Raw genomic sequence first — 27,025 nt, 5'->3', positions numbered from 1 at the left:
CTCCGTCCCGCGTCAAAATGCGCCGTGCCCGCATCGGTGATGATGTCGGACGCGCGGTCCAGTCACTTCAAAGGCGCCGAGAACGGTCACGCTCGGAAAGCTTAAGCCGGTCCGCAATCTGCGCATTTTATGACCCACAAGAGCACTCGTCTTGTTCCTACGCGTTACCACGTAAGACATAAAAGTCAACCAACCAACCACCCGAGCCATTCAACAAACACTGATTTTGGGCTCCGACGCACTTTGACAGGGCAATTTTTCTCTCTGGTGGTCAAGTTCAGTTCCTCAACGAGTGTGAGTACAGCTCGGACGGTTTCGGTTCACCGATGTCACGAGATCACAAGATACAAACTGAAGGGAAATGGTGGCGACGAGTTCCTGGTCCAAGCCCTCTACGACTTCTCGCCCCGGTACAGTATGGCTCGTCAGTATCGTTCCGACCCCGGGGTGTTGAACGTGGTTGGTTGTTTTTTTGTCTTTGTCAGGAACAAGGCGAGCTGGAGTTCCGACGAGGCGACATCATCACGGTCACGGATCGGAGCGATCAGCATTGGTGGACGGGCGAGCACGGTGCTCGGCGAGGCCTCTTCCCGCCACTTATGTCACGCCCTACCACAATTAGGGCCCTCCCTTTGGCCACTCGCCACAGACACAATCAGAATCAGAGTGGCTGCGGCATAGAATGACAGCCAGCAACCGGCCGGTGGAGGACCTGCTTCAGATCGAAAATAAGAAAAGCCAACATAACGCTCCTTGTAGCTTCCAATCTTACGGATCATGTTTCCACTAGTTTTTTAATATATATTAAAAAAAAAGATGAAAAGAGAAGAAGAGCCTAGTACGAATTTTTTCTCCCTCGATGCCAAGGTTTTCGGATTATGATGATGATGACAACCTGGACGGGAGAACGAAAACCTCCGATTAGCATCATCTTTACTACTACTACTACTACAACTCTTGATGCAGCTCTTACTACAACTACTACTACTACTACTACATCCCACTCTTTCTTCCATCATTTTACCATATGACTACCCGCCCCCCCTCTCAGATTTTCCTCTTCGTCCTCCCAAACATGAGCCCAAGCACTTGTGATAAAACCAGACACTCGCTCCCACATCTAAATGGGTTCAAAGTGAGTCTCTTTCTATGTGTCTCAACGGAAAACCCTTCAGTTTGGTCGTGCTCCATCGCCAATGGCTCTCGGAAAGTTTTTTTGGTGCCAACCAGGACCTGGAAAAAGATGGCCTTACTTCTGTGTCACGACCGCAAAACACTCTTTTTAACACGTGATCTACACCAATTGGATTGGAGTAAATAAACATGGCCAGTGGTCGGTCCCGTTCATCATGATTGGGGCACTGGGGACGAAAGTTCATTCCATAGGCAATCCATATGGGAGACCACAATTGGTCCAAGCATCCCACTAACCTATTCTTCTATCTGTGACAAAGAAAACCACGATTTGCGCCATGAAGATTGCAATTGATGTAACGCCATGATTTATCTAATTATATTCTCAATTGTTGTTCTAACAATGCTTGCTTTGTTTGCCTGAATGTACATAACGACGTTTGCAACGAAATGAGATTGATGCCTGATATGACAATACAAGAATGAATTGAAAATCATGTTCTGTGTATCATAATACATCTACGTACAATGAGTAAGCCTCCTCTGCGGTCGGATGTGCTCGAACAAAAGTATGCGTCACATCAAGTCCCTCCTAAATTCGTGTGATTATCAGGGAATACAGCCTCACGATCGACTCAGGCGACAAACTTCACTGGTGAAGCGGAGCAAGCAGTAAAAGGCCCGAGATTTGGCCCATGGGCGCGCATGGGCAGGGCGCACTTAGGTCCTAGTACATACGTGTTATGTACAAGGCGTGAACAAATATTAGTTTCCAGGGCCTTGGTTTTTTCCAGAGGCTTTTGTTTGTATCTTGAGCCCCCTAACGTATTTCACTAGCGTTGGACGTACTGGTGCTTTCTGATAACATTCTTTGCTTCAATGAGTCAAAGGTCTTATTTTCACCCAGTGCGTATTGAAATTACGCATTTTGTAACTCGATGTGATAATGATAAGATACACAATAATGTGTTATGAATGAAGCATGGATTAACCAAATCTAGCCAATTCTCTCCTTGTGAATGACTTGCCTAACGGCTCCAAACCTTTAAAACACCATTTTACAATAGCCTATTTTGATTCATAATCTGAGGAGAACGCTATTCCTCTTTTCGAATCTACGAGTCAATTTTAGTTGGATGAGAGATTGGGAGTGCCTAATGGTGATGGGAGTTAAAACTAAAGCATCCTTAATTAAAACAAGACAAGACCTCCTCCAATTTCTTGAGTTCTTCTTGATTAATGAAGGTTAGCAGCAATCTGCGAGGAAAGAGGCTCGCAATATTTCCGCTCAAATTGAATCAACCTCATCTTGAGGTCTGCGTTAGTGCTGGGGCGAGTCCTTTTTGATTTTTAGACTTTTTGCCGGACTCGCCAAGTCCGGATTCGAGTCCGGCAAAAGAGTCGAGTCTGACAGAGGACTCGAGTCTGTAACTAGAGTGAGTCAGTTCTAGTAAAAAGACTCATCTTGCGAAATTCTTAAGAAAAACTGAATATTTGCTTTGACGAGTCCAGACTTGAGGCCAGATTCGCCTCAGCACTAGTCTGAGGGGAAAAACCGGAAAAACGCTCATCAAACAGTTCTATTCACAACCTAGTACGTAAGGTAATTAGATAACACCATAAATGATTTGTTGAAAGTCTTAGTTAAAGAGTAGAATTGGATTAGATGCGAGTCTTCAAGAAAATAATTGACATTTGCCATGTCCTCAGGTAGCGTAATTTTCTTACATGAGCTCAACCAGGGTTTGCTTGTGTGTGTATGAGTAGCTTGCAGAAAAAGTTAATGAAACCTTCCTCTTATCAGATAAAGAACAGGTGATCTTTGAGCTCCGATCAATATGGCCTCCATTTTCTTATATGTACGACGTATGTTCGAGTATTCCTGGAATAAGGGTACAACGGTTGAGGCATTACCTCAAATTGAAAAAAAAAAACAGTAGAGCGGCAATTAGGAAAAACCATTTGGCAAAAACAAAAAGAAGATTAGAAGTTTTTCATTGCTACCGGTCAGGAATCCTTGAGGTCTGGAACGGAAAAACTTTTTGATGTATAGCTAGGCCAAGGTACAACTTGAAAAGATGGAACGAATGTGAAACCAAAGAGACAAGCTGAGAATAGATTTGATCTTCAGCGATAATTTCACCATTCGTTTGGATTTCAAAAGCTGTCCACAGTTCAAGAAGTCCGTCTTCCTTGCAATCACCTTGGCAATGGTGGACACACCACTGCATGCATGTATGAACAATGGTGGGTATATGGCAAGATATTCATCTGACATCCGTTGGCCTTGAATAAGGAAGAAACGGCCTTTTGAACATTGAAATGTGCCACCACTCTGACCTCATACTATGACTGAAGAACAAGACCATCATCAAATCTGCACCCAGACCAAGCAGGCATTCTCACGGTTGGCCTTGAGCGTCGCCTTGGCAAGGTTAGATGTCCAAATGATAAGGCACCACGGCACTCCCTTTGGCGTCTCTTTCAGTGTTCCATAAAACATTCCGAGCTCGGCAGGTCTACCAGTCTTTATTAGATTAGTCATACATAAGAAAAGTGTTGGGTTGTATGTGCCGTTCCATCCAGAGTGCTTCGAATCCTGCGGCTTTTCGGGAGAATGGAGGTGTCCATGTCTTCGATGGAGAGAATTGAACACCATCGCCGGGAGGACGTAGAAGCCATCAGAAACAAATCGTTCGAAATGAGCAGTGAAAAAGTCGAAGACCATGATTCGGACTATATTACCACGGCCTCGCCCCACTCCTCCAAGTCCACGACCCCCGACGGGATCCAAGACGAAAGGGAGCAACATCTGAGTGAAAACCGAGAGCAGGTCTTTGTGGCTCTCGAATCCTTGGGAGTGGTCAACTTGAAAGTCAACAGCTTTGACCATCGACTCAACTGCCATGAGAACGATTCAGACAACCACAATGGCAAGACCCCGAAGTCTTTCAATCGGAAAAGTTTGACCCTAGATTAGTCCTCGACAACGAAAAGTATTACTATGCTAGGAACGTTTCGGAATCCTTAATCTTTGTATCAACTTCTGCTGGGGTATTTTAAACTTTATGTTGGCTGTACATCAACCAGCTAGTGTTCAAGCAAATGTTGTCGTTGGCCGTTAGAAGCCAGGGCGGCATTATAGCAACAAAAGTAAGGTAGAGGTAGAGAATGCAATAACTATGTTCGATAATGTTGGTTTCTATGGTTCAAATCCCAAATTTGACACGTCCTAGTCACTTGAGCTAGTGACGCGAAACCGAGATTTAGGAGCAAATATCCCCATATTGGAAGCAAAACAAGCATTAGCACAAACGTACAGAGCACATTTTCTGCTGAGACAACGTAGGACCTATTGAGTTTTTCATGAACTCCTCCTGCTCGCTCGGACATGTATCTTCTTGATTGAAAAACTTGGAAAACCCCAATGTCAGATGAAATCGCGGAAGACATTGTTCAAACGGAACTGGGTGAGATTCAGCAAGCCATCGATCTGGATGTTGACGACAAATCCTCGTCTGACTTGGAAAATGCGGAAGTTCCTCCGGAGGAGCTGGAATTAGAGCCTCTCATGAGTCAGAGCTATCCACATGAAAGTCATGCTCACCAAAGAAGACCCACTATCATTCGAGCTCACCGAACCTCTAGGTACACCAACCGTAGATCTGCTTTCCTTCCGCTTTCTATCGTTTCGCTCTTGTTTTGCGCTTTTTTGTATAAAAAATGCCACTTAACTTTTAAAAAGCCTGATTATGTTCAATCACTCAAGCTAACATGAAAAGTCCTGTTTGGTACATGAGATGCCATCATTGACTCCATGAAGGCGAGTATATATGTTTACAGGGCTTGAGTAACGCGTTACTTTTTTAAATTACGCTACCGGTAATGCGTTACTTTTCTGGAAAAATGGAAAAATAAAGGTAACGGAACGGGATTTTTGCCCTCCCGTTAGTGTTACTTTTTTCTTTTAAATACGAGGGAAAGAAAAATACGTCAAGGTTTCCTATCCGGCCTCTTTCTAATTCCGTCTCAAACACTTGTCACTGATGGGATCAAATTGCTTCGTCATATTTACTAAACGTTGAAAAATGGCATAAACGCTTTTTACAGTTTTAAGCCCTCTTTTTCTGAAAAAGTAACAGGGAACGGTAACGGTAACGGTACCGCGTCAGTTTTTTTTGGTAACGGTTCAAGCCCTGCATGTATTTAAACAATTCTATCCGGTGCGTATAATGAGAATTAATGCCCCTTTTAGTACACGACATTCATAGTTTAATTAGTGGTGGTCTCACTTATGAAGGTTTCATTTATGATTAGGGGGCAAAAAGATTTGAAATATTCTTGCTCTTTTGAACAAGAAAATAATATTATTACTTTTTTGGAGCTTTATGTAATATTTCAGAGGAAGTATATAAAAGCCGACTCTTTACAACACTACTCGTTATTTCCTCCACGACAGGCATAAACAAGAGACAACTGATTATCCCCAAACGCAAAGGGTTTATTTATAGTAGGTCATCAAGCAATTGTTGCTTGAAAAAGTAAATTAGCAAAATGTCAATTAAATTTTACGCAAGTAATGAGCAAGTGTTTGTGTCATCTCATAAGCCATTAAGCAAAGAAAAATTCGTCTGTGCAGAATAAAGGGGCAAAATATATGAATGTTCGGATTTTTGTCAATTTTTGACAAAAAAATATTCCATTATTTTATTTTCCCCAACATTGCAATATATTCTAAGCTAAGCTGGAGAGCTAATAGCATGTAATATTACCAGATGGTCCATTCATGATTTTGTTTTGATAATTTTGTAAATTATTTCAAGATTGGCATTAACAATGCAAAACCTCCTCAAAAGTGAGCATCATTTTTTTACGTTACAAGGGACCAGTGATAACCATCATTGATTTATGAGCTTATTATATCAAATTTTAAATCATCATATAAAAGATGACATTTTTATTCCTTAATTCATTGCTTCTGACCAAAGTGTTTGTAAATTACCACTTTAAAACAATTGAAAATTTTAAGCCAGAGCAGAAAAATTATAAGGTTTAGATGTTATACATGTATATACATGTTTACATATGTATGTAAAGAGCGAGGTCATATTTTGCATCTTTTGGGATGAAAATAAATAATATTTGGCGCCATTTTGAGCCAATGAAAATGAGGCCCAGATATTTTCGCGAGCCCTATTGATATAAGTTTCTCTCTCTCTCTTTAGGCCAACTTCTAAAATTTCCCAAGCTCCAGCTCCTGAAAAGGACCCTGTCCCAAAGTCCGAAAATACGAACAAATCTACTTCCAGGGCTCGTTTCCATAAAGCAGCCAATAGGGGCAAAATATTTCACATTAGTAAAGCCAAGCCTAAGAGTTCCGAGAGCGGGGTAACCCATGAAGACCATGATAATCAGTCACAACCAGAAACATATGTCCAACCTGAGAGTGAAAAGAAGCATGATGAAGTGGATGAGACCAATTCAAGGAGTCCCAATGAACTTGATGTCCAGTCATCTCCTGAGGAGAGTTCCCATCCCAGTGAGTAGTTGGTCAAACCTCCACTTTCTCTTTCCAAGGATTCCTTTGTGGTAAAGTCCGGTTTGATATTTCGGTAAAAGGTTCGAAAGCTCGTCCAAGTTTGATTGCTGGGTCAACCATCAAGCAGTCTTAGTTTCAAATATTCAAAAAAGTTTCATCATTACTTGCCCAAAAGACTGTACACATTATTCATTTACCTCAGGCTGTTGCCCCTAGGACGAAATTTTCCGGAACAGAACCAATCGTGTTGCCATTTATTGGAACCAGGGAGCCAAGAGTCGCAAACAAGAACACTAAATCAGAGTTGGATTCAAGAGATCAAAATCATAAAATAGATATAATATATTAACTAAAAAACGTCAAGGCAAAAGACATAATTGCTTAGATCACCAACCCAATGATCTCTTTTGGGATCTAGATTCTGACGTTGAGGAGGAGCCTACGGATGAAAGTGAGGATTTACCGGTAGGTGAGCAATTGGAGAGGAAGATTCAGACCGTGAAAAGCCGCTTCCAAAATCTTGTTACGCGAGGTCAAGAATGGACAAAAAATATAACCAAACCGGATGAGATCCACGGCCAATCTGATGACGAAACAGATGAGTCTGCTTTAAAGCCAAATGTACAACAATCGCCGACAGATCAAGAGGCCAACAAAGAACTCGATAAAGACGACTTAAAACAGGAAGATACAGGTGGGTAAGCCACGCTTTGAGAAATTCGCGATTGGCGCCTTGGTTTTCGGAGTTCATCTTGGGATCACATGTTCTCATTCTTTTAATTGGACGAGCACTCTTCTGGATCGAACCAACAATTGTAGCTTTGCAACTTTATGCACATGTTGGTGTTGGTGATCAAACGCTTTTCTTATGCCTGCCAATTTGCACCTTGTCATTCATATTTGTTCAATCTTTATGAGCATGTTCCCGGCATTTCGTTCCATCGTTATGATGGCCGAACAAGAAATGGCTTAGATCAACATTGCTTTCTCATTCCCAAGTTTAGGTTCTGATGAGGAGACATTGGGACCTATCGCAGCCACTGACCCTGTTCTTGAACCTGAATCAAATCCCTCGGGCATCGGACAATCTGACACTAAAACATCGAGCGACGATGATATTGCACACTTGAAGGCAGAGCTTGAAGAGACAATACGCGGAAAAGAGATCCTTCCAACCGAAGCATTCATCCCGGCGCCTGTGGAACACGACACCTCTCATGTTGAGCTCTCTCAACCCATGCAAGATTCGAAAGAGTTTGTTCGGGCAAGTGTGATAAGTCAGTTTCCCACCTACGTAAACCCACAGGATTCGCTCAGATTCGAATCGCCTCAATGTGTTGGTGTCCTTTGGCTTCCCATGAACACTTTCAACGCATGCAAGCAAGGTCGGGCTGTTAAAATGACCCCCACAGATTTGTTTTTCCAAGAAGATCAAGGATAATTGCGACAATTGCGACAATCAACATATCTAAAATACAAAGCCAGATTCACACCACCTCTTTACTTCTAATATAATTAGACGAAATGTGTTTAAAAAACCATTGGATGCTTCAAATACGGGTCCAGAATCTCCGATGAGGGGCACCACTGGGAAGGGCTGAGTATGAGAGAAATAGCAAAATCGAAGCCAAGCCACATGGTAAATGACCAACAGTCTCATATGGAATCTATGTGAACAATGAAAAGAATCAAAAAAATACTATCACATTGGCGCCAATATTTATTTGCAATTGATAATTTAGTTTTGACGTTTGGCCTTAAAGCTTAATCCTTGATCCCTGACGCTAGGGAAGCCAGGCAAATTTGTCAGAAAATAAGGATTGAACGTTGAGGCCAAATGGGAAGACAAAACTATCATTTCCGAATGAAATTTGGCATCATTGTTATAGTATTTTCGTTTTTTCTCATTTTACACATAGTTTGCACTTACATGACATTGTTACTTGTTAATCATGTGCCATTGATTCGATTTTTGAATTTCAGTCTTGCACAGCCTTCCCAGTGGTGCCCCTTGCGGAGAATCTGGACCCTATTTGAAGCCCTTTGATCCGTTAATGGAGCATCCAATGGTTTTGTAAACACGCTTTGTGGACCAAGTCATAACTAAATAACCTCATAATTTGATTATCATAACAGTAACAAGATGGCGTGAATCTGGTTGAACCTTGTTTGTTACACATATTTTTCAACATTTCGGAAAAGCCAGCCTTGCAACAATTTAAGAAGGTTAAATAACATCTTTTTGAAACGATAATACTAATTTATTTTGAATAGTATAATTTGACCCGTAATACCTCTCAAATTCCAATTTGAAGTTTGAACACAATGATGATCAGAACTCGCATCCTTATACCACTTGTAACACTAATGAAATCATATGTTGATGGCACTCTAAAATGGCAGGAATTGAATTGTAAATATTTAAAGCAATTAAACTCATTTGTCGAGGTACTTGGTTGTTTGATTCACCTATTCAAGTCTGCTCCTCATTCATGTTCATTCCTTATTGGCCTTGTCGAAAACAAAAGAAAATTAAGGCCTAAGGTCCCCGGGTATGGCGTAAGAGGCTACATACAATTTTGCACTTTGTTTGAATGACCTGCTCGGCCCTGTACGTCAAGAATTTAAAATTAGTCTTTGGCATAGACTGTTAATGACGATTAGAAAGTATTTGTGATTTAATTGAATTGAAAATCAAAACTTCTTTTAGCCCAAACCAACGAAGCCATCGCGTCTCGCCACGAAGCATTCCTCAAAAGACAAAAAAGTAACATCAATCGTCAGGTTGAGCAAGCCCACCAGAAAGCCGAAGAAACAAATGGAGCAGAAATATGAGTCAGACTTTGATTCTGATGAAGTGAAGCAGACAAAACCCGCCAAAGGAACGCCAACAAGAAAGAAATTGACCAAGTCCAAAAAGATGCAAAGAGCAGTGGATGAATCTAAGTTCTACGGCCAATGGATCTCTCCTCGAGGTAAACTCTGATCATTCTCTGAATTTTTAAGCTGTACAATTGTATAGTATAGAGACACCAAAAGTGAGAAATCGCAATTAATATTGATTGAACTCTTAGGCTTGAAGCAATTAAACCCTGATGTCTTCAAATAGTTTGTGCACAAGTTTGAGCTAGCTAAATGTATTCGGACATAGGAGTATCCTTTCGAATCAAGGCTGTTATTGTGGCCTCACAAATAGAATGATAGCAATGAAGAACTAAATTTAAGTGCAGCCCTATTGATGAGGTACGGATTAGATTGATCTAATAGCAATTATCCCGTGGATCCCGGGAATTTCGACATTCCGGAATTGGATTTATCCCATCGAAAAAGAATCACCCAACCTTGAGTGAATAATCTGATGAGGGAAACCAGAATTGGTGATACATGTAAAAGAAAGTAATGCTCAGATCTCAAATGGAGGCTTTATTAGCCGCTAAATGTCGCATTCCCGTATTTATCCTTCAAGGGTCTTCCACATTAACGGGTTCCACCTAATGGGTCGGCTTCACTTCGGGCTGGAGCAACTCTAAGTCCCTTTTCATAATAGATTCACTAAATTAGAAAATTAATGATATATATAGTCTGTTCCACCATTCCCTCGCAACTGACCGAGATGGGGCCCAAGGTTCAAATTTCATAAAGTCATTACTATAAACCTTTGACTACCCTTTTATGAGTGCCATAAGGAAGATTTGGGCGCGAATTTGGCCAAGTTACTTCATTTGGCCAGATCTTTCGATCGCATGTAAATAAAGTGAATGGTTTAGGCGATACTAAATCTTCTCCCACGTTATAAATTCATGCACAGCTACTAAATGTTGGGTATTCAAATCAAGGAAAATCATAACATCCTATCTAACGATCTAAAGAAATATGATTCCCAGTGAGTCGTCAAGAGGTGAGGACATCGCTCGTTCTGGATCAAGCGGCCAAGGAGGAGTTTCGACACATCATTTCATCCGTTCTCGATGAGCGAACGCCCACCGTGAACCAAGATGACATGGATCGAGGAGCCACGAGTCGACTTGATCGGACTGAACTTATGAATGGCGATCTAACGGAACCATCAGCAGCAACAGCGCCACTAATGACAACCGAATCCCCTTCCAAAGACCTCTTGGACGACCACAACAACGAGTATCCTAATGACTATGAGGAGGAGGAGGATGTTGACAAAGGGCCATCGAAATATAGTCCATCAAGTAACTCTGAGGAATACATGGCGATCCTCAGACATATCAGGAAAGAGAGGTGGCATGACATTCGCTTTTGATTTATGGAAGTAACCCATAAACTTGTTCGTTCCGACGCATTTCAGCGAACCTCAGCATAAATATTCATTAGCGGGCCATGATGAGATCTTGAACGAGTATCGCCGGAAAGTGTGCCTGAATTTGAGAGAGAACCTGAATGGCCTCAAGATGAACCAAAAGGTAACCATTTTGGCACGAGCTAGGGAAAGGAAGTTGGTGTTTTTGTTTAATCATGGATATGTTTATTTTTTATGCCACAGATGCCCCATTTCTTCCGCGATCGTACCACTGCATTCTTCGGGTAAAAATCGATAGCCAGACCTAAGACCTTTCTCTAGCTAGCGCACAGTTAAAAAAAAAAGAAGCCAAAATGTGCTTCTTACAAAGCGTGTATGTCTTTGTGGTGACCGTGGGCTTTGGATCTGAGTTTTGGATCTGGTGGATCCGCCTTGGAACACCTTGTCTTTCTCTCAGCTCTCTAGCTCTCAGAACGAAGTCACGTGCATATCGAATCACCGATAATGAATAGGCTACTATCTTGTTTCGCAGGATTATTCATTCAGCCGTGTTTGGCAGCGAGGACCTTCAACCAGAAGAAGCCGAGCTCATATTGGGTAAATACCGACTCGGCCAAGTATTTGCTAGTGCAGTGTTTGTTTTCAATTACCGTGCAAGAAAGGTATATAATACTGTATATAAGCATATAACGTTAGGCATATTGGACAAGTTTCGAGTGGGTTCAATGGCACAGAATAGACGGCGGTAAGCTGAAAATGATGCCTCTCATGAAAGTTGACCCGCCGTGAAGGTGCTACACTATTTGCAATTACGTAATTGTAATTGCATTTACAATTACAGCACAGAGAAGAAAGAGGTGGTGGTGATTATGCTGTTTCATGAACATTTTCGTGCATTTTTGCTTGCCATAAGAATAATTCAGAAAAGGGACACTTATAAAAAAAGGTATATTTAATGAACTTACACGTTGGACCGAGAGTTTATACTACGCAAGTTAGGACAAATCAAAACAAGGTGAGAAGTTGGTTGACTGCTAAGTAAAAATCCATTTTTTTCTAATTTACGTTTACTGTACCGCACGTAGCGCTCAACTGAATACGTTTCAATGGTTTGTATCTCTTTTAAGGCTGTCCTCTTCCTTTTTCACCAGTAAAAATGACTGCTTCAAAAATGCGCACATCTTTTTGTATGAACCAAGACACCATTACTGATTGATCATGCAATAAAGAAAAGAAGAGCTCATCAAAGGAGATTAGGAGGAATGAATACCATGTCATTAAGCTCTATCGGATTCAATGTTCATTGACTCCTTCTGTGGAAAGTTTTCTTACACATTTGAATGTAAGTCCAGAGCTGTAGTGCTCCCTGTCCTGGCTAACTTCTATTTCAAATGACCAGACAGCGATTCCCAAAATGAGTGCACGACCTGTGGATTCTCACATTTAAACAACTTTGACTGAAATGTGCTTGTGTCCAACCAATCTCAAGAGTTTTCTTATGGCTCAGTCATTACAGTTTAATGATGTCAATGAGCAAGGTTCGGGAAAGGATGTCTTTTATGGGGATGTTTAATTCTGATTTTAGATTAACAAATAGTTAAAAATAATCATTCAAAAAAAATAATGAAATTAATTTTGACTTTGATATTTGGACCCTGTTCATCGTTTAGTTTTATGTTGATCTATGATCCGATGGAGTGTTGGCGCCCTTTAGTTAATGGGTCAAAATATTTAAAATTGTCTTAGGCCGGTCCAGTAGGCATAAATGGTTTGGGATAATTTACAACGTTGATACAACTGACACAAAAATAGGTTCCACTTGATTTTCAAAGCAAATTTACAAGTGGAGTGGATTTCCAAGGACTTGTAAAAAATAAATGATGAAGCCGCAAGAAGATTGAGAAAATATTGCATCATAGCTGCAGACTTAAGAACAAATCCAATTTGGGGAAGGTTTCTGGCCGCTCCCCTCCCATTATAAACAATGAAACAACGCATCAAACCATCTATCGTCGGTCAATGTCACTTAACTTAGAACGGGTTGATTTTTTGCTTTGATTTAAAGGTTGGCACCCCGATCTGAAATGAAGATTGGTGCAAATTAGATCAGAATGATACCTTTACGGTTTTGACTCAGCCCAAATAGGACATGCTTCCTCGATAGCATTAGTTCAAGACCAAAGCCACCGAACAAGTTTTTTTTCGAACTTGTAGACCAGAATAATCACTTTGATTAAAATGCTTACAAGAGCGGCAATGTCAAACGGAGGGAATTCATGTGTCAAGGTTTATGATGGTGGGGAAACTATTTTCATACTTAGCCCTGTTAGAATTCTCAGATAATTACCTTTTTTTAACCCATTCAGGTATTAATAAGGATACGATCGACCAACTCGCCAAGTACGAACAAGAACGCAACGTAATCGAGGTATCAGACCTAGTCATTACGTAACAATGGCCAATGGACAAGGGCTAAAAAAAACATCCATTTCGTTGCAGAAGCAAATCGCATCCACCGTTTCTTTAGATGATGAGGATAGCAGTCATGATCATACCAAATCAGAGGTCCATATGTCACGGAAACGCAATGAGAGTGTGAACCCTCAACCGTCCCGCAAGCCCAGGAATCAGGGTGTTCCGAGAACGGTACGCAAGTTTCAATGCGAGTCCCAATCTTACTCTCATGCCGACATTTGACGAGGGACCGTCGACTAGGTAGATACTTTGCCGGAAACTTATCCATTCTGGATTGCAGCCTTTGCCACGAGTGCGTCAGCTCAAGGAGCAATTTCGAACTTTTGCCAAGTTTGGGGATCGCCATAACGACGGGACTCATATCACCCTCTCCCGTTGCGACAAATGGTTGAGACAGTCGGGTGTGATTGACGAGACCCTCCTAACCACCACGGACACGGCCATTCTCTTTCGACGAATGAGCAAGTTGGTATCGTTCCAGGAACCGAACACCATTTGCCCACACCCACACACACACTCACTTTCGTCCAAGGTCAAGTAGTAGGTTAGGAGGTGTTGGTTATTCTTGGGAATGGTTTTCTTTGCAGGACCCACGTTTGGATGACTTTCAGAGAGTTTCAGAAATTTCTCAAGGCCTTGGCCAAAAGCAAGGCCCTGGACTTGAAGCTGATCATGAATGCCTTGGTGGCTTGTGGAGCTCCTCAATATGGTAAAATCACGGTAAAAATAACGTTTGGCTTGGCATATTTAGGTTTGTAATGCTCCCCACTTTTTCTTGCTTGGCCCTCGAACGAACCACCTAACACTACTCAAAGCCTTCCATGCATATTCTTTATTATGTAATCGCAATGCACATTACATACCTTGACTCGATTTCACTGAACTACATATTTTTTTATTATAGAGCTGAGCTGAACAGCCTTTGGCCGCCTTAATTAGAAATCCACGATTCTGTAGCACTTTGTCAAAAGTAGAGTACGCTACTTGAGAACAATAGTTTCTTTGTATTATGTATTGTAAATTTGGCTGAACAAAATGAACCCAGACCAATGTCTCACCTTACTGCTTGTTTCGATCCTCTTGGATCAAATCAAGCAAATGTTTATGTATTTGTACACAGGCATTAAAGTTCCCTATTAAGATTTACATAAGAATATATCTCCGCGTTTGCTAGCTTTTAGAATAATAAGATGAACAACTTTGATTTTATAAATGTTGACCAACCCTAACCACACTGATTAGTAATCAGTTCCAAATTTGGCTTTTCAAACAAAACACTTGTCCAGAAACGGTACATGACGCGAGCTTATGAAACTGCTGTGGCTTTTCTTTTAGAGAATGGGACGAATGCTTCATGGATGTGTTCCACCTTTTGCAGGATATCGACACCTGCATACTGCTACAACGCCTCACTGATGTCTCCCTCTATGGAGGAACGCATAGAGCCAGGTTTGACTCAAAAGGGCGTGGCTTGGGCGCGGCAGGTCGACGAGATCCACGGGACTTACATTGGATCAACAGTCCAAGTCCAGACGGATTGCTGGCCATCACCCCGAAGCCAATCATAAGACCTCACATTTAGTGCTAGTTATCACGCTAGATGATTGACCCTTAGGCTCAAATGCACATCCAGTAAATCCCAATTAATAACGTATGCATATCTTACAATTCTCTGTCGCCAGTAAAACCATGGGATCCTTAAGCACGTTTGTTGATTCATTAGCTCCAGCAGACGTCCTAAAAATTGTATCTTCCTTGACCAAGTGAAGTGAAGGAACATTCGAATTGAGCACCCTGGTTGTGGGTTTTGTCGTTGCTTTTGATAGGGAAAGAATGGAGACCATTCTATAATGGAGAAGGACATCACGACCACCAAAAAACAGAAAAAAAGGTGAACTCGTATAAAAAAAAGATGTTTAGTGACTCGTGCGTTTTAATTTGTAAGCGGGGCCGGATTTTGAGATCCCGTGTTTGCAAGTCGTTTCCACTGACCAGACGCTCGTTCTCAACCTTTTTAGGATGCAGAATAGCTCACAAAATGTCCGTATCTCTCTCCACTGGGTTCGGGTCAATGGGAGATTTAGTTGTATAATAATGCCACTAAGTTTGTAACGCTTGTCAGCATAAACAGGGTAGCATTGTGAAAACATGGCTTCAAGGTGAAAAGAAATCACGATAATCTGGCAGCGAGGGCGCTTTTCTGAGGTTGATATTGTCCCGCCATCTAACAGTCAAGCTCTGAGTTACAGAAAATCCAAAGAGGCAAGTAAGACCACTATTACTAGGACAAAATGTTCAAAGAGGATGGAAGGCAAATGGAGACATCCGATTTACATCAACAAACATTTTGCATGTGCTCATGCTACTCTTGCTCTTAATATGATTATGTCCTTCTGTAATGCACCTGCAATATTGGGGATTCTAGAATATACCTCTCATGTTCTCAGACATGTCTATGCCCTGCTGTGTTCTTTATACCAAGGAAAAAATGCAAAGCGTCTGTTTTCCCCTTTTTCTCCAGGCTAGCTGCCTCTAAAGACCTTCATGTCTGAATCATTACATAAACCAAGAAAAAATCCATTAACTTGTTAAATGAATCAACCATCAATGGCAAAATCTTAATAATTAAACAATTGATAGCATATGTTGGGTTAATCAATCCTTGATCACATTAAATGGAATGAAATGCCAAATTCGTTCGAATTTGTAACTTTTAACAAGCTACTTTTCAAGAAACTCTCTTTAGAAGGTGGATGTTGATGGCTTCGAAAATTGATGAGTTCAGCTTGAAAACTTCTAATGAATAAGGGTTCGGCGGGGTTACGTCACAAAATGTAAGCAAAATGTAAATAAAGGCTGCCATTGGTCGGTTGCAAGTGCGGACAAACAGAGTCAAACCATGGAGGAAGCAAGGCCTAGAGAGTGCGATGTGAGCTAGCCAGGTGGACCTGATTTTGGGGAGGGAGAACTAAGACAAACATCATAGCCGCCTCGCACCATCCGCCAATTGAATTTTCAATAATCCAGTGATTTTGAATGAGCTGTGTTACAAAAGCCAACAAAATGAACATGTTTGGTATGATTCCACCACATGGATGAAAATTGCAAATGGAGCCCCATCATAGCCCCTTCAACATTTTGGTGTTAAAATTGTGGTCGGGCACCTTTCTCTAACCCGTTTTTTGAAGGGTGCTAGAGGAGAGCAATTGCTTGACAAGGAGTCATATTAGGAGTTTCAGCTCAGAGTTTGCACGCACCGTCAACGATTCAGATTTGTACCATAGTTGCCCTAGGAATTTTGACTACGAATGGATCTCTTTCACACCCAGCGACAGCTGAAACGAAAGCATGCGATCGCAGCGCCCTTGATTGATCTATTTATGGAGTTATCTATCTGCACAGTGGATTGCTAAATAAACAACTAGTGATATGCCATGAAAGCGATATCTTTTCTGGACATTATGTGACCCGGGTCACTAATTATATGAATAATTTTAATAGAATTAGCCAAATACAACACAAACGTATTACAATTCAATAAATAGAAATTGGCCCAATCGGCCCTTCATTTGCTAGAGGCTGACTCACAAAGCGCCCTCTGAAGTGCAGAACGTAAACCATATTTCGTGCGGCGTAAGGCGTCTATGGTCAAACAAGTAAGCGATTCGTGTCAAAGTAAAAAGACGAAGGAGGAGGAAAAATTCAAACTAAACCGAAATCGTCATTTTCAGGGTCAAAGATTTGATTGTTCAAGTCAATAACTTTATCCACAAATGTTACTACGATATCGCATTTTGGTGGCGGATTCAGAATCAATCATAATTAGAATCCAATTTGCACTATACTCTAGGCAAGAGGGAAAAATCATTTAGACCAGTACATAACTTTGAAATGAATGGGCTCAGATGTCTTGTGTACTGTAAACTTGATGACTGACAGAATGTCAAAAAACCCAAATTGCTCCTAAGATAGATTTCACTAGTGATCTTGGCCAATTTAATTGAATGATCATTTATCAAACGAAAATGAATCATTCACGTAAATAAAAGCGAAGATTTCGCCTACCATAACTCGGCTGAAGAATTGGGCAAACGCAAAATTAGTCACCCTTGGAAAAGTTTTGAATCACTTCTCATCTCCAATTCAACAAGATTCCCAAGCTTTTCCAAACAGGACAAAGCTCCAACAGAATGGTGTTTGAGCCTTGACTGTGAAAATTCATTGAAGATGCATCACTTTTTGACGTAGGCAAGATCTATTCGATCAAATCAATTCTGGTTCATGCTTATTTTCTAGGGTATGGATTTGTGAAATATTGATTACAAAAGATCATTGATTTGGTGCCCTTTGGTCTGTTTAACGAAACTATGCAAATTTGGCGCAAGACAAGAAACCATAGTTTATCTATATACCAGTTAGTAATACTCAGAGTTCTACATTGAAGGAAACGATGAAAGAAGGTTTTGATCTCGGCGGCCATTCGGTTTCCTCCATGTTCAATGTTCTTTCAAAGAATGGCTGGCTTTCATCTTTTCTCTGTTGAAAAAAAAATCGTTGCTAGTTCGCATCAAATTCTGACCTCGGAATGGAATTGAGCCCTCATGAATGAGTGAGTGCTCTTCAATGTACTGTACTGGAGAACGTCAACTATTTTACATATTTCCCCTTAAATATGTAGTAGGAATAGGATGACGACCTCCTACCGGCGCTTCTTCTCCATTACATGGTACAGTACTACTTTGTTCTTAGCCGAACTCCATCCACCTACGCATTTTTGCGAAACCTCCTCAATGCATGAACTCATTCCTCAATGTTGTCGTTGGCGGAATCATCCATTGGCCATTGGTGACTGGTTGGTCTCGCTCACTCACATTTGGGGGAAGAACGGATGATGCGACTCCAGTCAAAATAGGTGCTTGAGCTGTTTTGGGCGCAAGGCCACTGAAAAAAGGGACAAAATTGGCCTAATTGCTAACGCTACATATATGTATTAGCAGGAAACACTCACCTTGATTGCAATCGTTGCATCTGTGTATTAGTTTTCAATAATAACCACTTGGGCACAAAATGCTCTGAGCAATTAGTTAGAACGAGATGTTGAGAATGAAGCAAGTACAAAAATGGATTTGGCGTGAAACCAAGTTATGATGAAAATGAAGATTCTAGGGCCCAGTTTGTCTTGGTTTATGACGTTTGGGCGAGTTTTGTCAGTGGTTAAAGAAGCGACTGGAGTGGATTCTGATCAAACACCTGGTCCACACTTTTGGGGCTGGGTTTAGAAGAATTTGACTTGAGTTGACTCTCCGTTGAATCAGTCAGTAACCGATGTTCATAGTGTGTAGATCAACCCGTGGAGAGAAAAAGGTAACCTCACAATACACTACTAACATCACTGTTTTAATTTGTCTCGTGACTTTTCTGCTTTCAAATGAACATGAAAAGCTTTCTGCGAATGTACCTTAAGTGTGGCAGAAAAATGTTGCCAAACTTTTTTGTCATGAGCGCAGTCTGTTGCACTCATGCCACGTTAATAAAAGTTGTTAAAGGTGACACTGTTTCATTTGAGAAAAATGATGTTGTATGAATTACATTTGTGACTTACCTCATTGTGCATAAAAACTCAAACAATAATTTCGACCATTTGGAAAGTGGAATAGTCAAAGACATTAGATAAAAGCAGAGACTACTTCGTTTTTGCAAATAATTCAACTCTTTCGGAAATTTTTTGAACCCTCGACAAAACCTTATGTTCAAAAATTGGTCCATGGTGTACCGCCCATAAAGTTGAATCAAACTTGAATCAAAAGGGGTGAAAAGGCTGATAAAAAATTATGGAGTAAGAAATTGTGAGAAAAAAAAACCATGACATTTATTTTTCAAAATCGTGCTACTCATTCAGCATCTAAAAATGAGTAAGATTGTCACACATGGCTTTTACATCTCATTCGTGCTTTTTTGGAGGGGGAACTAAAAATCTAAATGTCGCAGGCTTTCCTTATGGCTGAAATCGTATTCTACTAGAGTTCGAGGGGTATAGGCTAGCTTTTCTTGGCTTGTTTTGGACCTTCCAGTTGTACGACTAGCCCTCTAGTACTAACTAATTCATGCATATTAGGATGAGCTTGATACAGCACTGCCTGAGTTGGCGATTCAGATTGCTTGTAAACATGAGTATTGAGTTGTGATTCTTGCTTCTCCCTCAAGGTATATGCAATCCGTACTACTTCTGAGTTCTGAGGATGGCGGGCAATTCCCAACCGGTATTTGCGTATCTTGACCGTTGATATTACTCATCCGCCAGAACAACGTGGCCAAATCTAGCTCTGAAGCCCTGAATTTTGCTCGTTTTCTCACTTTTTGCTTAAATCTAACTCTAAGTGTATTTCACTAAGCTCGTTAAACCCTTTCATCTCATCTGGATTTTTAGCCTTGTTTTAACTCTTTTTTTGCTAATCTACAATAGTTCAAGACACTCTCAACCCACGTTGATGTTTCCTCTCCGATAAACCTTACGAGACAAACCTCTCACCTGAATTTCCTCTCGTCTTCACTCTGATGGAAATATTGATTAAAGCAGTCCTAACAATATGCCTTGGGTTTCCAGATTGCTTACACTCACAACTCATTTTGGACAAAAAAAACACACGAATTCAGTGGTGGTGTTTTTTTTCAAGATTCCGATCTAGGTCTTTTTTTAGCTCTCTTTCGGTTTCGATCTAGGTTTTTAGCTCCAAAATTGATACTCCTGCTCGTGCACTTTGCTCTTTTTGGTTAAACCATTTGGTCACCATTTTTCGTAAGCAAACTTTCGATCATTAGTAGTGTGCTTCTGGGTATTCTCAGGCCCCGCTTTTTGGGCACGTCTTTTTTCAAAAGAGAACTCTTCAAAGGGCAAGGAATGGAAACTCTATGACAGGCCCACCAAATTCATGATTGATCGATGACTCAATTTTGGGCAAACAAAAGAAAAACAACCGTCGGAGGCAATACAAAAAGCATTTGAGGCCTTTATTTGGTCATAATGGCCTCGCCACCTGGTAATTGAATATCCAGAGATGAATTGAACTTGAAGTTGAACTAGAAAGAAATAAGCCAAGACCAATGCCTTTTTTGTCCAAAAGATAACCTACCAGTTGGAAATTCATGAAATGAGGCAGACTTATCCAATTGCAATTACAAAGTAATAATCAATGATTCAATATTTGTGCTTTTTCCATCGTTTTGTTTGCCAAAAGAACTCAGTAATGAGGTAGAGAATTGTCCATCTGGAAATTGCTAAATTGAAATAAGCACTCAGGCCATCTCCCGCTCCCAAAATTGGACGTTCAATTGGCCAGACGAATATCAAAACCAGTCAACCATGAGTGCTCCCCCCCGCTTCTCTCACATGCTCAAGGTCGTTTGTACCCTATGCCTAATGATGAATCATCAGATGGATGCCCTCTTTCAATATTTCCCACTCAAAAAAAACCAAACCCCGGGTGCTTTTCAGCTGCTTTAGATCTGGAGATGTTAGGCAACCAGAAGCGAGATGGATAATTCTTACAAGAGGGTCACTGACGGATGGAGGCTCGAAGGATGACACGTATCTCCTAAATAGACCTGTGCGTAGGTGAAGGCCATTGGGAAGAGTAAAAAACGAATGGCAACAAAGACACATGTGAACCAAATCCTGCCCACGAGTTTTCGTACCTTGCGTTACGTAAACCTGGGCGGAGAGTACTAACCCTATGGGAATGACAAGGGAACTCCAATTGGGCTGAGCGATGCTCAATAAGAGTGCTTTCTTTTTTGTCGAGAGTGCGTGGGTTGTTGTACAGAATTTTATTACAGGGGTCGATGGTTTAGAAGAGCTATTTTTAAGATTTTGCTTGAAGACGTTATTGCGCGAGAAATTTGCTCTCTCCAAAGCTGCAATTACTCGACAGATGTTTAGTCATCAAGTGGTTCGTAAAAAATAGAATGATAAAAATGACCCCACTCGAGATTGTGGTTCTTTTGCGGTGCTTGAGGTAAAGCAGATGAGCACATGGAACCCATTGCACCGGTTCTAAAAGGAAGGCCCCTAATCGACGTAACACTCGATTATTTTCATCAATTTCTGCTTGTGTGTGGGCAGACAAGTTGTAGGAGGCGTTTGAGTAACGATCACTTCGAAAGAATCTCAAGAAAGAGAGAGAGAGAGAGAGAAAGAGACAAAGCATGTCCGACGAGTTAGGAGTAGTAGTAGTAGTTGTTGTTGTTGCTGTTGCTGTTGCAACAACATGTGTTGTCGCTCATTATGCGGTGGGTTGGTTTCGTTACTCACTAACTGGCATGCCCAATGATGAATGACTTTCATGGTCGATTCCGAATTCCAAACCTAACGGTGTTGAGTATATTGATCCCGGATATAAATGACGAAAAATAATCTTGACATAAGACATATTATGTTACAATGATGCCAAATTTCAAACTTAGTTGGTTTTGGATTTGAAATGAGCGATCATTGATATCATACATTCTCTTGCAGGCTCTCGAATAAAAGACCCCGAACCTCCGGTACCACTATGAACACCCCATTGGGCATTATCATTGTATTGGCACCATTCCTTGGTAGCCTCTCGGTCGACGCACAGTACCAAAAATTTGGTTCCAAAGGTCGTTGTCCCGAGCTCTCACAGCGTTCCCCCTACGAATGTGAGGGCCAAGTGGCCAATTGTTGGTCGCCAGGAGTTCCTGATCTGGATTGCCCGGGAAATGGGCTTTGTTGCGACAACGGTTGTGTTGCCAAATGCCTCGACTATGACCCAGCCCCGCTCAGGAAGCCTGCCTCCTATCCTAAACCCCTGAAGAAACACCATGTCCCTGCCAAACAGTACCCTAAACCTGCCCCCCAGCACAAGGAAGCCCTACATCATTTCCCCAAGCGCACTGCCCAAAAGGTGTACCCGCTTCATCCCCATCTAGCACGAGGGAGTCCCGAACAGAACACCAACTGCCCTGCCGTTACCCGAAAAGCACAACATGAGTGTCATGGTAGGACCACTCATCGCTGCTGGAGTCCCGGGCACCCTGATACCGATTGCACTGGAAATGGGTTCTGCTGCTTTGATGGTTGTGCCAACACCTGTTTGAGAGACAATTATCAGCCCCCACCACCCGTCAGAACCACCAAACGACCTTCAAATCCTTGCCATCCCTCACCCTGTGGACCTGGCACAACTTGCACAGTCAATGGGAACGGAGATCCGGTCTGCCAGTGTGTGGGCAACCTGGTACCCAAGCCCGACACCATCACTGGATGCGGTCCAGAATGTGTTATTGACCCCGATTGCGGCTATGGTCTGGTTTGCCGATCTCAACAATGTGTTCTCAAACCCGACCCGTGCAGCCCCTCTCCCTGTGGTCCAGGTACTACTTGCCGGAACGATGGCAACGGTAATGCCATTTGTGAGTGCCAACTCGGACTCATCCCCAAGCCAGATACTATCACCGGGTGTGGTCCGGAATGTGACACCGACTATGATTGCTCCCGAGGATACATTTGTCAGAGCCATAAGTGTGTGCCCAAGCCAGATCCTTGTAATCCGTCACCTTGTGGACCACGCACCACTTGCACGGCAAACCACCTGGGCAACCCGGTATGTAACTGCCAACCGGGTTTCGTGCCCAAACCTGATACCATCACTGGCTGTGGTTACGAATGCACCAAAGATGCTGAATGCTATCATAAACCTGGCACCGTTTGTATGGACTACAAATGCGTTCCCAGGGCTGATCCCTGCTATCCCTCGCCTTGCGGCCCTGGCGCTTACTGTCTCGAAGGGCCCAAAGGTAATGCCATTTGTGAATGCGAGCAAGGTCTCATTCCCAAGCCCGATACTGTGACTGGTTGTGGCCCTCAATGTGTGATTGATGATGATTGTCCCATCGGGTATGTCTGTCAATACAACAAGTGTATAGAACGACCGGATCCCTGCGATCCTAGCCCTTGCGGCCAGGGAACATCTTGCGAAGTGGACCGTAACAGTAATGCCATTTGCAAGTGAGTACTCCTCCTTCTCTTCTCTCGTCTCTAGCTATGTATTTGTATTCAATGTCAGACGGATTCGTTTGCTGATGCTCTTCGTTTCTCCTCCCACTTGTAAAGGTGTCTCCCCGGCCTGGTTCCAATGGCCGACACAATTGAAGGCTGTGGACCTGAATGCACTGTTGATCCTGATTGCTATCACACTTTCGGATCTGATTACGTGTGCGAAAACCAAAGGTAGAAAAGGAACAGCCATTGTCTCTCTCTTTGAGTCTGGCAATAACACGTTTCCACGATAAACACGATCCTAATCTATTTTATTTCAGATGTGTAGAAAAAGCGGACCCATGTAATCCCACCCCGTGCGGTCCAGGCACTTCGTGTGAACCCAACTCGAGAGGATTTCCGATTTGCAAGTGCTTGGGCAGACTCATCCCTCAACCTGACACCATCACCGGGTGTGGACCGGAATGTGTGGTATGCTCATAATCTAATTGACAAAATCTGATTGTTACGGCTTTTTGAATTGCATTATTTGGCAGTCTTCAAATGAAACCAAAGGAGGCAAGCATCAATTCTCTCTTAAAGTAACAACCCAGGCAACGTCTGGTGAACAATTTCAGTACGGAAAATAATAGCATTCTGCAATGTCACATAACTCATTTCTATCTATTTTTAGACTATCAAGAATACATTGGAAAATCATTAGATTAAATGTGCACACACATGACACTGACCTATGTCGTTCTATACTTTTTTCTATTAGGTTGACCCAGATTGTCCCGCTGGTTACCGTTGCGAATATGAGCAATGTGTTGAGAAGCCCGACCCCTGTAATCCTAATCCATGTGGCATGATGGCCATCTGTACTCCCAAAGGTTATGATGACTATCATTGCGAATGCCCGCGGGGAAGATTTGGTGATGGATTTATTTCTTGTCAACAGGTCTCTTTAATAAGCATATATTTGGCGCTCATATCGAAAACATAAAGCTGATAAATTATTTCTTTTTCATAGGGAGAATGTCTGAAAGACGCTGATTGCCCCAATGACAAGGCGTGCATGGACTATTTCTGCATCAGCCCCTGCCTCATGAACTCAACGTGCAGTGCCCAGGACTTTTGTAAAGTGATCAACCACATTTCGGTGTGCGGCAGCAACCAAGGCCCTCCACCCGAGGGTCGGACTCCTGTGGTCATCGGGGGTCGGTACAACCCGGTTCAACCCCGTCCGGAGAGCCGGACTAATATCGTGATTGGAGGCCAATACTCTGGTAGTCAGAGGGGCTCTTCTTCCAATTGCGTGGGAAGGCGTTGTGGATTCAGCGAGGGACCAAGGCCATCAATCGTGGAGGCCAGGTAATGACGAAGCGTTGAGATTTGAAATTTGAGGGTCTATGTAGGGCATCTAATCCAGCAAAGGTGGGTAATCATTAGTCAAGTCGTTAATGCCAACCCTCATGTCGACTAAAGACAATTCGGTCAAACGTAGGCCATTGCTTGCCAGAATGGCATTTTTGAAACGTAGATGAGACAATAACAATTGTGGACAACAAACAACAATGTTTGTAACAAACATGAAAAAAAAATGGCAAATGGAACATTGGAGGAACCCGTAAGAGATGAAAGTATTTCATTGTTTTGATTAGTCGGGACAATGGAGGGCTGTACAATCACTACCATTGAGCCTATAATTTGATTGAGAACAAAAGTAATGGATGCCTTTGAATATTCATAGTAGAAGAAACCTTTTGCACCTTCTTTGAATGCGGTATAGTCCCAATCTTCTCAGTTTGCCCCAATACAGTTGTTCTCCCATTCCCACATAGTTCCTGCTTGCTATATGTGGCAAAAGCTCATGCTTATCCAGAAAATGCAACAAGAACCTCAATACTTCACACACTACAAGAGTAAATACAAAAATACTTGCTACTTTGCCCACGTCTCTTCACGCTGAGAAATAGCTGAGATATAGCTCCGGGAGTAACCAGATTTGATCTAAAGACCTGCATGGTTTAAGGTATTAATTTGGGGTCCAAGCTAGGAGACAACTTTGAGAACTTTTGATTTCTAAGATTTTGAAATAAGAAAGTAGCTTGCTTCCTTTGGCCATTAGTTCAACATATTGCAAATATTGTTTAATTTTGTCATTTTGCACGTCTTTTTTGCATTTGAACAGTCTTATATCCTCGTGAGTGGGAATAATTTGACTTAGAAGAAATATATTTCGTGCTTTAAAATTCTTTTTGAGTGAATATTTTACCCTTAAAAAGATTCTTTGTCGAGCCATTGACTAACTGAATACTTCATATTATATTTATTATAGATTGAGGAACACAGGATCCTATACTTCCCTGTTTAGATGTTCTATACTCAGTTGCTTATAAAAAGTCTCCTGAAATCAACCTTATAAAGCGTTGATGCCTTTTTTGTGATCTGTGGCTTAGATTTCATTTACCAAAGAGAAATCAAAGCCTCCCATAATATTAGATTTTTGCTCGTTTCTGGAAAAATAGTGCTGTTCAACATAGGAAACGCCATTTAATGGCTCCTAATGCCTGATTTCATTCGTGATTAGCTAAATCCTTTCGATCCTTTTGAAAGGTCGTTCGTTCCTACCGTTCATTTGTTGTAATTATTTTTCTCTCTATTTCAGAAGACGATCTCATGCTGGCCGTCCCCGAGTGATTGGAGCTCAATTTAACAAGAAATGAGGGCATTAATTCTCCCATTTAATCAATGTCGATGGCGATAATTTTATACAAATAAATTGCTCGTTAAGCTGAGCTGAAACATTGAAAAGTCAACGCTGATCGCAATCATTATTTTCGTACTCTTCGTACAAACTTGGATCCTTAGAAATTGAGTTCATCTTAGAGTAACGCTATCAAGTGGAAGGGCTCAACACATTGTATGCACGTATATATACAAGGAGACTGAAAAAGCGACTCGCCACCGATCCGACACATTCCTTGTACTCAACGTGTCGGAACCTCCTCGGTCATCGAAGCACGACATTCGAGCGTGGGTTCCAACTTCGGGTTCTCGAATCTCTTCCCGTGGTGAAGAATAAATTTGACTGGCTTTCAATCATATCCATTGTCAGTCATCAAACTCAACCTACCCTTGTGAGGCTTATCTAATTGTCATTACATCTCATGATTGACAGCCCAGCCTTGCGGGACTCCAAGGCCAAGGCCAGGTGTTTAAACCCGCTCTAGGGACTCTAAGCAGCTTGCCACATTGATTTTTGATTCTTACAATTTGATCAACAGATGCCTCTTTCCCATGTGTATTTTTGCTCGATGAAGGCCCAACCAACCAACTATCATCGCCGAATCTCTGGCTGGTAACTCGTTGCTTCTGGCCTTCTCGTATCCACGTCTGATCTTACTTTGAGGAGTGAGGCGAGCGCGTTTCGGGCATTTAGGGGCGAACAAGGCAGAGAAGAAAAACGCGTGGTCCAAACGAAACGAAAGCAAGGCCGCGGCGGCAGCGTTTCCTTCAACTCGAAATGGGACCCGCGGATCCAACGTCGGAACCAACGAACCAACGAACGAACATACAGACACATTCGCAGAGCGAGCGATTGAGC

The 27,025-nt window shown here is 41.9% G+C and overlaps 3 protein-coding genes and 1 long non-coding RNA gene across 5 annotated transcripts in view; 3 read left to right on the top strand and 1 right to left on the bottom strand.

Annotated features, from left to right (window-relative positions):
• Positions 1–27,025, top strand: part of LOC131892335 (growth factor receptor-bound protein 2-like) — a 50,622-nt gene that overhangs the window by 1,584 nt on the left and 22,013 nt on the right. The gene's annotated exons all lie outside the window — the stretch shown is intronic.
• LOC131892328 (claspin-like) lies at positions 3,662–15,825 on the top strand. Of its 2 annotated transcripts, none has more exons than XM_059242137.1 (15): positions 3,662–4,067; positions 4,569–4,782; positions 6,360–6,673; positions 7,092–7,367; positions 7,678–7,937; positions 9,384–9,648; positions 10,558–10,924; positions 10,992–11,106; positions 11,187–11,227; positions 11,476–11,540; positions 13,310–13,371; positions 13,443–13,589; positions 13,699–13,883; positions 14,006–14,138; positions 14,797–15,825. In XM_059242137.1, the coding sequence occupies exons 1-15, from the start codon at positions 3,752–3,754 to the stop codon at positions 14,998–15,000; spliced, it is 2,964 nt and encodes a 987-aa protein (XP_059098120.1). In that variant the 5' UTR covers positions 3,662–3,751; the 3' UTR covers positions 15,001–15,825. The 2 variants fall into 2 exon arrangements, with proteins under 2 accessions (XP_059098120.1, XP_059098121.1); XM_059242138.1 differs by having other exon boundaries at positions 14,006–14,127; positions 14,797–14,986.
• On the bottom strand, positions 6,607–7,265 carry LOC131892336 (uncharacterized). Its single transcript, XR_009374549.1, has 3 exons — positions 7,137–7,265; positions 6,871–6,966; positions 6,607–6,801 (listed from the first exon to the last, which is right to left on the bottom strand). It is a non-coding gene; the product is annotated as an uncharacterized LOC131892336 (long non-coding RNA).
• Positions 18,677–26,237, top strand: LOC131892329 (neurogenic locus notch homolog protein 3-like). Its single transcript, XM_059242139.1, has 7 exons — positions 18,677–18,782; positions 21,931–23,445; positions 23,551–23,667; positions 23,757–23,907; positions 24,197–24,376; positions 24,449–24,789; positions 26,087–26,237. Exons 2-7 carry the CDS (start codon positions 21,968–21,970, stop codon positions 26,142–26,144), a joined length of 2,325 nt encoding a protein of 774 aa, XP_059098122.1. The 5' UTR covers positions 18,677–18,782; positions 21,931–21,967; the 3' UTR covers positions 26,145–26,237.

The sequence above is a fragment of the Tigriopus californicus genome, chromosome 12 (assembly GCF_007210705.1).
Source record: "Tigriopus californicus strain San Diego chromosome 12, Tcal_SD_v2.1, whole genome shotgun sequence".
NCBI lineage: Eukaryota > Metazoa > Arthropoda > Copepoda > Harpacticoida > Harpacticidae > Tigriopus > Tigriopus californicus.
This window is presented reverse-complemented; position numbering and strand designations above follow the sequence as displayed.